The following is a 12,472-nucleotide window of genomic DNA, read 5'->3' as shown; positions in this document are numbered from 1 at the left end:
ATTAATAACTATCAAAATATAACAGCATCGTAACAGTCTCTCAGAGTTGAGCTCAACGGCCAATGATTTCTAACAATTATGTTTTTTGACGAATATTCAGAATTTGTTTTGTATGAATAAAATAATTATTGTTACACAATAATTCGAAAATCTCAGCTTTGTGACGTGCTTTATTCTTTAATTGCACCAACGCAAGTGTTAGCAAACTGTTAATGGTGAAAGTGGTATATTTTTATCTAAGGCAATGTAGTATATTTGGAATTGAAACCTTCGGTCACTCTGCTCTAAAACTTCTACTACTTTTTTTGAGGGGGGCGATAAACAAATAGCACAACAAACTTGCCAAAGAGCGACACAAAAAAAAATCAATTGCAAAAATTAAACACTGGAATAATAGTAATAATAGCATGATCGCATGTCGAACATAATAACAAAAAAAGCTAACGTTTGTTCAACGAATTATCGTATTAAGTGAGAGAGGCAGCTAATCAAAATCGGTCAACGGCGGAGCAACGTTTCAATAGCTGCTGCTTTTTTTTTGTGTGCATTTCGCGTTGGCAGTGATTTTTTTTGCAAGTGCAAACGGGAAAAGAACGAAAGGAAACGAAAAAGAGAAAAAGCTGACGACGCTGCCGGCCCAATAAATACATCAATACACTTAACAAAAAAGAGTAAAAACTCGCATTGTTTTTGTTGTTGTTTGGCTGCTGTTCGTATTAAGTTTAAGGCAACCATATTGCTGCAACAGCAACAATAACAAACAACAACAAAAACAGCGACGGGGCGACGACGAAATGGCGTTAAAAAAAGTGAAGGGAAATTTCGAGCGCATGTTTGATAAAAAACCTGACAGATTTGGTGCGCGGCATACGGAATAATAAGGATAATGAGGCAAGTGCCGCAACATCTAATAATTATGTGCTTGTGCTCATGTCAATGTTCTTGTGCGCTTTATGTTGTTGTTGTTGGTTGTGTTAATTAGCTGCCAAAATTGTATTTTGGCTAAAGCTCTTTGCGTGTGTGTGTGCGTGTCAGCATCTGTCAAAAGCATAAGGCTAAGGCTCTCTCTAAAGCCTGACTCAATTAGCGGCAATTCGCTGCGTCGTCTGCCGTCTCGCTCTGCTTTCTTCTTTCTTGCTAATGTCTTTCGGTTCATTTCCCTGATGTGGCAACTCACACACACACAGGCACACATGCGCTCACCCACACACGTACACTCGCACCCACTATGGCTAAACTAAAAACGCACAGTCACACTGGCAAAAGCCTATCTTCCTTTGCTTTTGTCCTTATCAAAGCCTCCCTCTCTTTCTCGTCTCTCTACTTCTCTACTTTGCAAATTTGCAGCTGCTGACGACAGCAGCAACAATAACTACAAACAACAACAACAACTGCTACATATGTATGTAAATACATGAAGCAAAAAATAATGAAACTTTAGATTGGCCTGCCAATTGGAATCTGCTTGGCTGACTTTCTGTCTGTCTGCCTTTTTGCCTGTGTGTGCGTGTGAGAGAGAGCATATGCCTGTCTGTGTGTGTTGCTTTCACTATTGGCTGCTCCTTTTGCCACTTCAGTGTTCTCCTTTCTTTTCACAGCTGCTTGCACTTTAAAAACAAATAATGCACACAAATACATGCAAACATATACATATTTTTGAAATCAACTGATAGCGCCCACTGCTTGACCACGCCCACGAACTGCGCTGACCTCCCGACAACCACAAGAAGAACAATTGAGGCGGATTCTGTTCTGTTGCTGCATGCAAAAAAAGGCCATGTGGTTCAGCAATGAAATCTCTATGTGATTAGACATGCTTTCACACACAAACACACACACACACATACGTATTTGGCTGTGGTTGACATTTAATTAATTTGGTAACGCTTTTGTTTTGCATCTTTGCAGGCCAAATACATATCGCAATGCATTGAAGAGATTAAACAGGAGCTGCGCCAGGACAATATCAGTGTCAAATGCAATGCAGTCGCCAAGCTGACCTATGTAAGTCATCTATCCATTTCACTCTCTCTCTCTTGAGTCCCCTCACCCCCCTTCTTCCTCACTTGCACATGCACTGCTGCTGCAGCGATAAAGTTACAGATGAATCACAGCGCATTCATTATTCGCTCTGTCGCTGCCTCTGTAAGTATGTGTGTGTGTGCGGAAATAAGAGAATAAGAATGAAAGAGAGCTCGTTTATTGAAGAGCGAAGCTAGAACACTTAAATTATCGTTTTACTAATTGGGTTCCAATTGGAACAAAAAGTTCAAGTGCAGCGGAGATGTTCTTATTGGTAGTTTGTATTTGTATTTTAAGATGTTTAAGAGTAGAAAAGAGTTGTTATTTTGTTGTATATATGATTTTTTCTAAACTACGTGTTTATTCTTAATCTGTATCGCTGCTGCAATAAGAAAAGGGAATAGTTATATTAATTTCAATTGTACTAATTGGTTTCCAATTGTGCTTTTGTTGAGTAGTTTAATGTATGACAAGTTACAGGGTATTTAAGAGTTGTATTTACTATATATTTATATACTTACTATATAGTTCATTCTAAAGATCTCTCTTATATTATATTATATTTGAAATATAGTAATAAAAATTAACCAATTGGTAATTCCTATTAGTGTTTTATAGGGTATTCAGAGTTAGTTATATATAGTATATTCGTAATTTTAAGTGAGCAAGCGAACAACCGGACAGTAAAGAAACGCTGCGCACATTAATTGACATTCTTAACGAGGAAGGTGTCACCTCCAACCCACAAGACAAGCGCAACCCAATAGAGCAACACCCCACCCCATCCCAACTATTTATAGATAGCGTTTTCTAGTGACCCACTCGAGCTTAATGCTATCAATAAAAATGTATATTTATAAGCACGCCGCGAATGGATAGCTAGAGAAAGGAGGGAGGGAGGGTGTCATTAACCAATTAATAACAATAATCGATTAGATCGTGTCGAATAGTTTTATTTGTTTACAATAGCTGTATGGATATAGCACATATTTGATAATCAAAGTTTGTTTATAATCTGTCTCTAGCTTCTTGATTGGCCACTGACAAATTGCTTTAGGAGAAACGCAAACAATAGATTGATGACATTAAGAGCTAGATTTATCGATAGACACATTGAATAGTGAATTATGTTAGGATCAGATAGATTAAAGAGAATTCTTAATAAGTTTGAAATTAAACTAAATACATGTATCGATTAGTTATCGATAATGGTCGATAAGTAATCGAAATTCTAAACATAAATCAAACATCAGATTCAGTTCAGTTATGCGTTTAACGTTGACATACAGGACTAAAATGTTTTAAATGAGATTTATTGATAGACACATTAAAATATATAAATATATTAAATTAAACTCATTTAATTTATCGATACGTTATCGAAAGCTGTCAAATGATCCATATGCAATCGAAACTCTAGTTTACTTATGCGTTTATCGATAATTTATCGCAGATACAAATGCTCGGCTACGACATCTCGTGGGCAGGCTTCAACATCATCGAGGTGATGAGTTCCTCGCGTTTCACATGCAAACGCATCGGTTACCTGGCGGCCAGTCAATGCTTCCATCCGGACAGCGAGGTAAGTAATCGGTGAAGTACTTCCCTTCATTAATCGTACTCGTTGTTAATCGATAAATCCATTCGTTGCAGCTGCTGATGTTAACCACGAATATGATACGCAAGGACCTCAACTCACAGAATCAATATGATGCGGGCGTTGCGCTCAGTGGTCTCAGTTGCTTCATTTCGCCGGATTTGTCGCGAGATCTGGCCAACGATATTATGACACTGGTATGCAAATCTATCGATAGCTATCGATAGCCGATTAACACCCTCACTTTGCAGATGAGCTCAACGAAACCGTATCTGCGCATGAAAGCAGTGCTGATGATGTATAAAGTATTTCTGCGCTATCCCGAGGCATTGCGTCCCGCATTTCCCAAGCTCAAAGAGAAGCTCGAGGATCCCGATCCAGGTGAGTGACAGTCGATTCTTATATAGTTCTATGTATACATGTATATGTATGTATTGCTTTTGCAGGCGTACAATCGGCGGCGGTGAATGTGATTTGTGAGCTCGCCCGCAAGAATCCAAAAAACTATCTGCCCTTGGCGCCAGTGTTCTTCAAGCTGATGACCACATCGACCAACAATTGGATGCTCATCAAGATCATCAAGCTGGTGAGTTAACGCTGCTTTCATTGTTTTTATGGGTTCATTTTATTGATTATTGTTAAGTTTGATTTTGATCGTAACTACATTGAGTTGCTGTATAATATCAATTTATCATTATAAATATACTTAATCTATATATATATACTATATAATATAATATTTATGCGAACTGAATACTTTCGTATTTTGTTTCGTGCTCTAATCGACAAACAACAAAAATGTTTTAATTAACACAAATCCTCCTACTATACTACTCCTCCACTTCCTCCAAAACGTCCAACGTCCACATCGTTTCCACCACTCGAAAATGTGCCCAAAAATGCAATCGAAATACGAATCGAAATCGAAAACGCAATCGCAATCGAAATCGAAAAGTTCGCGAGCCTCACAACTATCGAACCGGCGCTGGGACGCAAATTGACTCAGCCCCTAATTGAAATTATTTCCAGGTTTTTATCGGCGCGCTTTTATTTATATTCAATTCACAAGGAACACACATACTATAAATACATATTTTTTGTAAAGAAAACAACAAAACAAACCAACAAAAAAAATTAACTTTTCAAAAACAAAACAGCACGCGCTTTCAATTTCGTTTTTGTTTGGTTTCTTTTTTCTTTTCTTTTTACAATGCAATATTTCGATAATTTTTGTTCAATTTTTTTTTTGTTGATAAATTTTTTTCTTTAAATTATATACTTAACTTGTTGCCAAAACACACACACACACACACACACTCATGTCGTTCACACATTCACATGATTGGAAGAATTAATTGTAAAACACACCCCAAAAAAAATTTCAATATCAACGTTTAATGTTGTTATTGCACCAGATTTATGATCAACTTTTTATAAACTGTCCATCAAGGAAGTTCTGACTTTAAAATGAATTCATCGACTAAAGTATAAATAATAGTTAAGAAATCCTTTTTTGATTTTAAAATGAATTGATTGAGATTAAAAATAGTTCAAGAATCTCTTTCGATTAGCTAAAGTCAGAACTTCTTTAGCACTCACACACCCACACACTCACTCACACACACGCACCAATTGTTCGGCCCGAATTACCCAAAAAACATATTGACATTTGGTAATATTATTATATTATTGCTACTTTGATGATAAGTATTATGTATTGATTTGATGCTATGATTTTTCTTAGTGTTTCTTCTGTTGCCAGTGCGAAAAAGTACGAGTTAAGAGTGTTAAGATGTCCAAAACATGAACGATAACAAAACCCAATCGATGCATCGATAACTATCGATAGATGCTATAGTTAGTGCAGAAATCAATTGCATAGCCAGAGTCATAGCATTTCTTTTTGATTAATCATTATTATTTCATTATGTTTTAAGTACGTTTTTTACGATAATCATTAAGAAGAACACACGAAAAAAAAAACGAAAAACGAAAAACAAGAATGCTGAAGGACAACCAAAAACCGTTTCGATTGTATGGTATAATTTGTTGCTTGTTTCTTTTTTCTCTTTGCATATATTTGCAGTTTGGCGCTTTAACTCCCTTAGAACCCCGGCTAGGAAAGAAATTAATAGAGCCACTCACAAATCTAATTCATAGGCAAGTTTTATTCAAATTTTCAAATGCGGAAACAAAAAAAGACGATAAAACGATAACGAAACGTAAACGTAAACGAAAACAAGAACTGCCTGATGATGCAGAAGCTGATCCAATTGTATATACATATATAAACTATAACTACAAAAAAAAAAACAAAAAAATCGAAAAGAAGCGCTTGTTATGTCTCCTTTTTTGTGTCTTACGTTATGTTTTGTGCGCTCTCTCTATCTCTCTCTCTGTCTCTTTCTATTTAGCTATATATCTATCTCTATAAATTTAATGCTTCTCTTAGAGCACCAACAACTTTTCTCTCTCTCTATCTATCTATCTATCTATCTACCTCTGTTTTTATCTCTTTATCTAAACATATATTGTATATACGAATTGTTGTTGTTCTTATTGCTACTGCTATTTTATTGTTTATTTGTTTAATGTTGTCGTTATTCGTTATATTGTAATTGCAAACTTGTTGTTATTGTTGTTGTTGTTGTTCTTGTTTTCGCTTCTTTTTTTTGCGACGCTTTCAATTTGAATCAAGAAAAAAAAAGAAAAACCAAAACAAATACAACAAAACTTACAAAACTGAATTTTAATATGTGAAACCGCCCTAACACATCCATCTTAAAAAAAAAAAAAAAAACAACAACACCCCTCTATATCCGACCATCCAATCCAAACAGCACCTCGGCCATGAGTTTGCTCTACGAGTGCATCAACACGGTGATCGCGGTGCTGATCAGCATCAGCAGCGGCATGCCCAACCACAGTGCCTCCATCCAGCTGTGCGTCCAAAAGTTGCGCATCCTCATCGAGGACTCCGATCAGAATCGTAAGTAGCACTCACAATGTAATCATCAATTTAAATATCAAGTTTCAACTATGTGCTTCAAGTATTGGAACAGTTTTAGCGCTGAACCACTTTTGAACCGGTTCAGAAAACGCAAACAAATGTCGGAACTAAAACTATCTACTTTAAGAACCTATTTAAAAAGCGTAAATTCTTAAGTTATAAAATCAATCTCAATTGATATATTTAGTTATAAATTAAATTAAATAGGAAAAAACCTTTAATAAACTATCTAGAAAACTTAAAATGTTCAAGTAATTGACGAATTTTAGAGTGTTTTACAATGTAAACCACTTTTGAGAAACGTTCCTTAAGTACCAAATTTGCAACCTGAAATCGCTTACTTTCCAAATGAAATTAATAAGGAAAGAACCTTTAAGAACCTATTTCGAAAGCTTAAGTAATGATTTTAAAATTGTAGAAGAGTAAGGAAATCAAGCTCGCATTTCTTTTGAATCGAAGTGAAACGGTTTATTCGTTTGGTTTGTGTCTTCGCTAAGCAACGAATTACAAGCCATCACTTCCTCTCTCCGCTTTCTCTCACATTATTCCTTTAATATGACTTTTGCTCAGTACATGAAACACTCTCTCTGTCTCCCTCTTTATTGTTGCAGTTAAATACCTGGGCCTGCTCGCGATGTCCAAGATACTGAAGACGCATCCGAAGAGTGTGCAGGCGCACAAGGATCTGATACTGGCGTGCCTGGACGACAAGGACGAATCGATACGCCTGCGTGCCCTCGATCTGCTCTACGGGATGGTATCGAAAAAGAATCTAATGGAGATTGTGAAGCGACTGCTCGGCCACATGGAGAGAGCCGAGGGCTCGGCGTATCGCGACGAGCTGCTCTTCAAGGTGATCGAGATATGTGCCCAGAGTTCCTATCTGTATGTGACCAATTTCGAATGGTATATGACGGTGCTGGTCGAGCTCATCCAACTGGAGGCGGGCTCCAAGCACGGCCGCTTGATTGCCGAACAACTGCTGGATGTGGCCATCCGTGTGCCTGTGGTGCGGCAATTCGCTGTGAACGAGATGACAAATCTGCTCGACACGTTCGCGGTGTCGGCGCAAAGCAATTCCATGTACGAGGTGCTCTATGCCGCCGCCTGGATCGTCGGCGAGTTCTCCGGCGAATTGACGGACGCGGAGAAGACGCTGAACATTCTGTTGCGACCGCGACAGCTGCCTGGGCACATCCAAGGCGTCTATGTGCAGAATGTGATCAAGCTGTTCGCTCGACTGGCGACCTCGTGCCTTGAGCTGCAGGATTTGCCAGGACTAGAGCGAGTAAGTTTCGATGTGGCATCACTGTTGAAATCTCAATTCTAATCTCGTTCTTTCCGCACAGCTCTGTGACCACGTGCTCGAGAAGCTGCAGCATTTCAATGGCTCCAACGACATCGAGGTGCAGGAACGCGCCAATTCCGCTTGCATGCTGATCGAAATGCTGCGCAAACAGCTCAACGTGGATGCAACGGGCGCTGAAACGAACGTCATTCCAACGCTGGCCATCGAGATTGTCCAGGAAATGGCGCTGCTCTTTGCCGGCGAACTCATTCCGGTTGCGCCGAAGGCACAGCGCAAAGTGCCGCTGCCCGATGGCCTCGATTTGGATGAATGGATCAATGCCCCGCCTCCACCCGATGCTGGCAGCAGTTCATCGTCGGAGCACGACAAGGACGAGCTGTTTGTCTGCTCATCGCAAGCGGATGGCGATGATGGCAACAAAGCTGGCGGTGGCGGGGGGAGGAGACGCGGCAGCCTGGAGCTCACACCGGAGCAGATGGAGCGACAGCGCATGGCGCGTTTGATCGAACAATCGAATAATCCGCACTATCTGAAGTCAACGCCAACTACGAGCAACAACTCGAATGCGGATCAGTATGATAACATTGATGATATACCCATCACTGAGCTGCCCCTGGACATTGAGGGCGTCGCCGCATTGCGTGTGGGCAGTGAGTAGCACAATTTGTATACGGACTCGTTATACTTGTTAGCCATACGGTGGAAGAGTAATAGAACTCGTATTATAACTTGTTAGAAGGAAACACATTCTTTATCAGAGTACGTCTGTCTGTCCGTCCGTCCGTCCGTATAAACACCAGGACCTTACAGACTATATGGAGATAAAGCTATAATGTTGCTTCGACAGCACTTATCACTTTTGCACGCAGGACAAGCGTAACTTTAAAGCTGATCAGATAGCAATTGTAGAAGTTATTCAAGCATTAATTTCATATTAAAGAAATAATTTTAGTTGCCTTGCTTGACAAAATGGCAAATTTTATACTCTATGGTATATTTTGAACGTATACTATTGAGAACATTTAAATACTTTGTGATATATTTTGAATTTAGTAGTATATCGATCTACCAAATATAGCTTTCGCTATATTTTAATACTCCATAGTATACTTTGAGTGTACTAGTATTTCAATTTGCCAACTATAACACTCGGTATATTTTAGTATGAATGTAATAGTATATCGTCAGTATATTTTAGTACTCTGGTATATTTTAATATATCAGTATATCAATATACCAAATTTAACATTCAGTTTATTGTAGTACTCTTTGGTATATTTTGAATGTGATAGTATATCAATATACCAAATTAGCACTTGTTGTATTTTTAGTGTTCTATGATATATTTTAAATGTAATAGAATATCTATATACCAAGTATAGCATTTGGTATATTTTAAATGTACTGGTATTTTGATACATCAAATACGGCATTCGGTATATTTTAGTATTTTGGTATATTATAAATGCAAATGACTGCAGCAAATCGATATACCAACTATAGCATTCAGTATATTTTAGTATTTTAAAGTACATTAATTTGGTATATTTTATTAATAATATTGCACTATTTTGCTTTAATTGAAAATGCGCAACAGATCGCTTTCTTGCTTGATTATATTTAAATTGTGTTAATTTATTTACCACTCTCTCGTTTTAGTTACCAAACGCTCGGATAAGTATTTGCAGGAGCAACAGCAACAACAGGCGGCCGGGAGCAGCAGCAAGGATGCCAAAAAGAAGCATAAAAAGAGCAAAAAGAGCAAAAAATCAAAAAACAAAGTTGCGTACAACAGCAGTTCCGAATCGGAGACGGGTAAGCGATGCAAATTGGAATTCCGAAGCTCTTAAATCAATGTTAATCAACACCCTTTTCTTTCGCAGAGCCAAAGCCATTGCACATTGTCAACACAACGCTGGACATGCCCGAGGGTGTGACGCTCTCCGACAGCGAGGATAAGGACGGCAAATACGATCCAAACGATCCGCATCGTGCGCTCGACATTGAACTGGACATGTGAGTGATTCGTATTTAATGCTCAACCAAATCAAAACTGATTTCCAATTTCCGATTTACAGCGCTGTATTCGATACGCCCTCGGCTGGGAAGTCAGCGAAAAACACTTCGAGCAGCAAGTCGGACAAGGAGAATCTCAAGGCGCCCGCAGATGCAGCAGCAACCACAAGCAGTTCGCATGCTGGCAAAAAGGAAAAGAAATCCAAGGAGCACAAGGCGCGCAAATCCTCGAAAGAACAACAACAGCCAAGTGTTGTGCCTGACTTGATAGATACGGGCAGCAGTCCATGTCGAACAACACCAACCACAACTGACAATGGCAACAACAATGTTGTTGTGGTCAGTCAGCACAAAAAGAAGAAACGCGAAAAGGGCGAACACAAGTCGTCGAGCAAGCGATCGAGTGAAGCAACAGCAGCAACAGTCACTGGCAACATAATTGATGTGGATATTGCTGAAGATGTTGCTGAAGATGCCCAGCAGCAACAGCAGCCAGCTGAGTCGTTGGAGTCAACGGCAGTGCGCGACAAGTCGCACAAGAAGAAGCATAAAAAGGATAAATCGCAGCACAAGGAGAAGCGCACGCATAAGACAACAACAACAACAACATCGTCAGGCGATTACGAGCAGCCGCTGGGCATCTCGACGCCCAGTAAAGAGATTTTCTAGATAATAAATTCAACACACATCCAAGATTTGCCAGTCCATCGCAAAAGAGCATGCATAGTTAGGAACTATACCTAAAACGTAATTGTAATTCCCAAAAATCAATTCCTTCTCCTATGTCTTAATTATCGCTGCGATATAAAAGAAAAGAAAGTAGAAAAACAGCAGGAAAGTAGAAAAACGAAGCGAAACGAATTGAACAAATGCTAAATCAAGAAAATTCAAGAATATATTATTATGTAATTTTTAAAAACCGCACTTTGCCATTGCGGTTGCAAAACAACAACAAATATGAACAACAAATTGATATGAATACTACTATATATTTCTATTTTTTAAATGAATTTGTAGCCCTGAGCCCAGCAGATGCGCTGAGCGGATTCCAATTATATACACACAACTTGATCAAAGCCCCCCAATTAGTCTATATGCTATATATACTATATATATATATATACCTACATACGATATAACAGTTTACGAAACACAGAACTAAGTGAAATCTATAGATATATAGAGAAACGTTGAATATATATACTATATATACATATATATACTTAGAGCATAGTGTATATACGGAGTATATAAACAATTAAATTATATACAAAACAAAATACATACTTAGCTGTAAACTATATAATGTGCAACTGTTGCGTCCAATTGTTCATCCAGTTGCACAATTTAACAATAAATCAGAATCAGATGACCATTATCCTCCCTCCCCACACACACTTCTTCACAACCAGGAAAACATCAACAACAAATTTATTTCATTTCATGCTGCCCAAAAACAAAATTTCAACAACAAAATACATTAATTAAACAATTGAAATTATATTCACACATGCAAAAATAAATATGAAAATCAAAAGATTGAATTGCTTTCGGCTGTTTTAATTAGAAATCCATTTTGTAGCTATAACTTGGTAGAATAAGAAAGGATTTCAAAAAAGAAAAGAATTGGTAAAAAAAACAAAAGAAATAGTAAGAACCCCAAAGAAAATGGGGATAAGAAACGAGACAATGATAAAACAATTATCTTTTGAAAGATAAATACGGTAAATATAAAACGACTTAATCGTTTTAATCCAGGCAATATATTTCCTTTGAAAATGTGTGTTTCGACCATTTTCCCTTTCCCAAATTTTAAGTGTTGGCTTCTTAGACAACCACATATTATTTTGAAGCCAATCGATAGATTTCGTCCTCACGAATCGAATGCAACAAATTTTATTAAAATCCATCAGGATGTGACCGAACTAGAACAACTTTTCTAATTCGCATATAACAAAGCGTGTTGAAAAAAAATTGTGGCATACTTTGAGGGTACGCCAATGTTAATCGTAGTTTCGATTTGAGACCATAGATGGCGCTAGCCAATGACTTTTGGTGCAGCTGCTTGCTGCTGATTTCTGTTCGCCTGGTATTTCACCTGCTGAGTTAGCAATTTTTGGCTGCTCGGGACGACTTTGCCAGCCAGTACAACAATAACAATAACTACAACCACAACAACTACAGCAACAACAACAACAACAACGTCAATAATTACAACAACAACAACTGCGCAATGCCTTGAGAAATCGAAACTCGATTGTAAACTAATAGTTGGAGCAGGTGAAGGTGATATGTCGTCATATCTCCGCGCGGAGATATGTCGCGGAGATTGAAACGTCATATCTCCGCGCGGAGATATGTCGCTTTTTGCTCGGCGGAGATATGTCGTTTTAAAAGCGACATAACTCCGCGCGGAGATATGTCGCCTTGAAACGTCATATCTCCGCGCGGAGATATGTCGCTTTTTGCTCGGCGGAGATATGTCGTCATATCTCCGCGCGGAGATATGTCGCTTTTT

General features: G+C 38.4%; 1 protein-coding gene across 1 annotated transcript; it reads left to right on the top strand.

Moving 5' to 3' along the window:
* The first annotated feature begins 327 nt into the window (after positions 1 to 327).
* On the top strand, positions 328 to 11,498 carry LOC133848732 (AP-3 complex subunit delta). Its single transcript, XM_062284396.1, is given in 14 exon segments — positions 328 to 839; positions 841 to 891; positions 1,909 to 2,004; positions 3,476 to 3,604; positions 3,676 to 3,816; positions 3,871 to 4,000; positions 4,066 to 4,205; positions 5,706 to 5,779; positions 6,460 to 6,608; positions 7,241 to 7,917; positions 7,979 to 8,588; positions 9,598 to 9,753; positions 9,822 to 9,954; positions 10,017 to 11,498. Coding segments are annotated over 14 exon segments (3,213 nt in total). The 5' UTR covers positions 328 to 794; the 3' UTR covers positions 10,699 to 11,498.
* Positions 11,499 to 12,472: the final 974 nt, after the last annotated feature.

This window comes from Drosophila sulfurigaster, chromosome X (assembly GCF_023558435.1).
Source record: "Drosophila sulfurigaster albostrigata strain 15112-1811.04 chromosome X, ASM2355843v2, whole genome shotgun sequence".
Taxonomy (NCBI): Eukaryota; Metazoa; Arthropoda; class Insecta; order Diptera; family Drosophilidae; genus Drosophila; species Drosophila sulfurigaster.
The sequence above is the reverse complement of the archived record's forward strand: the minus strand, read 5'-3'. Positions and strand labels throughout refer to the sequence as shown.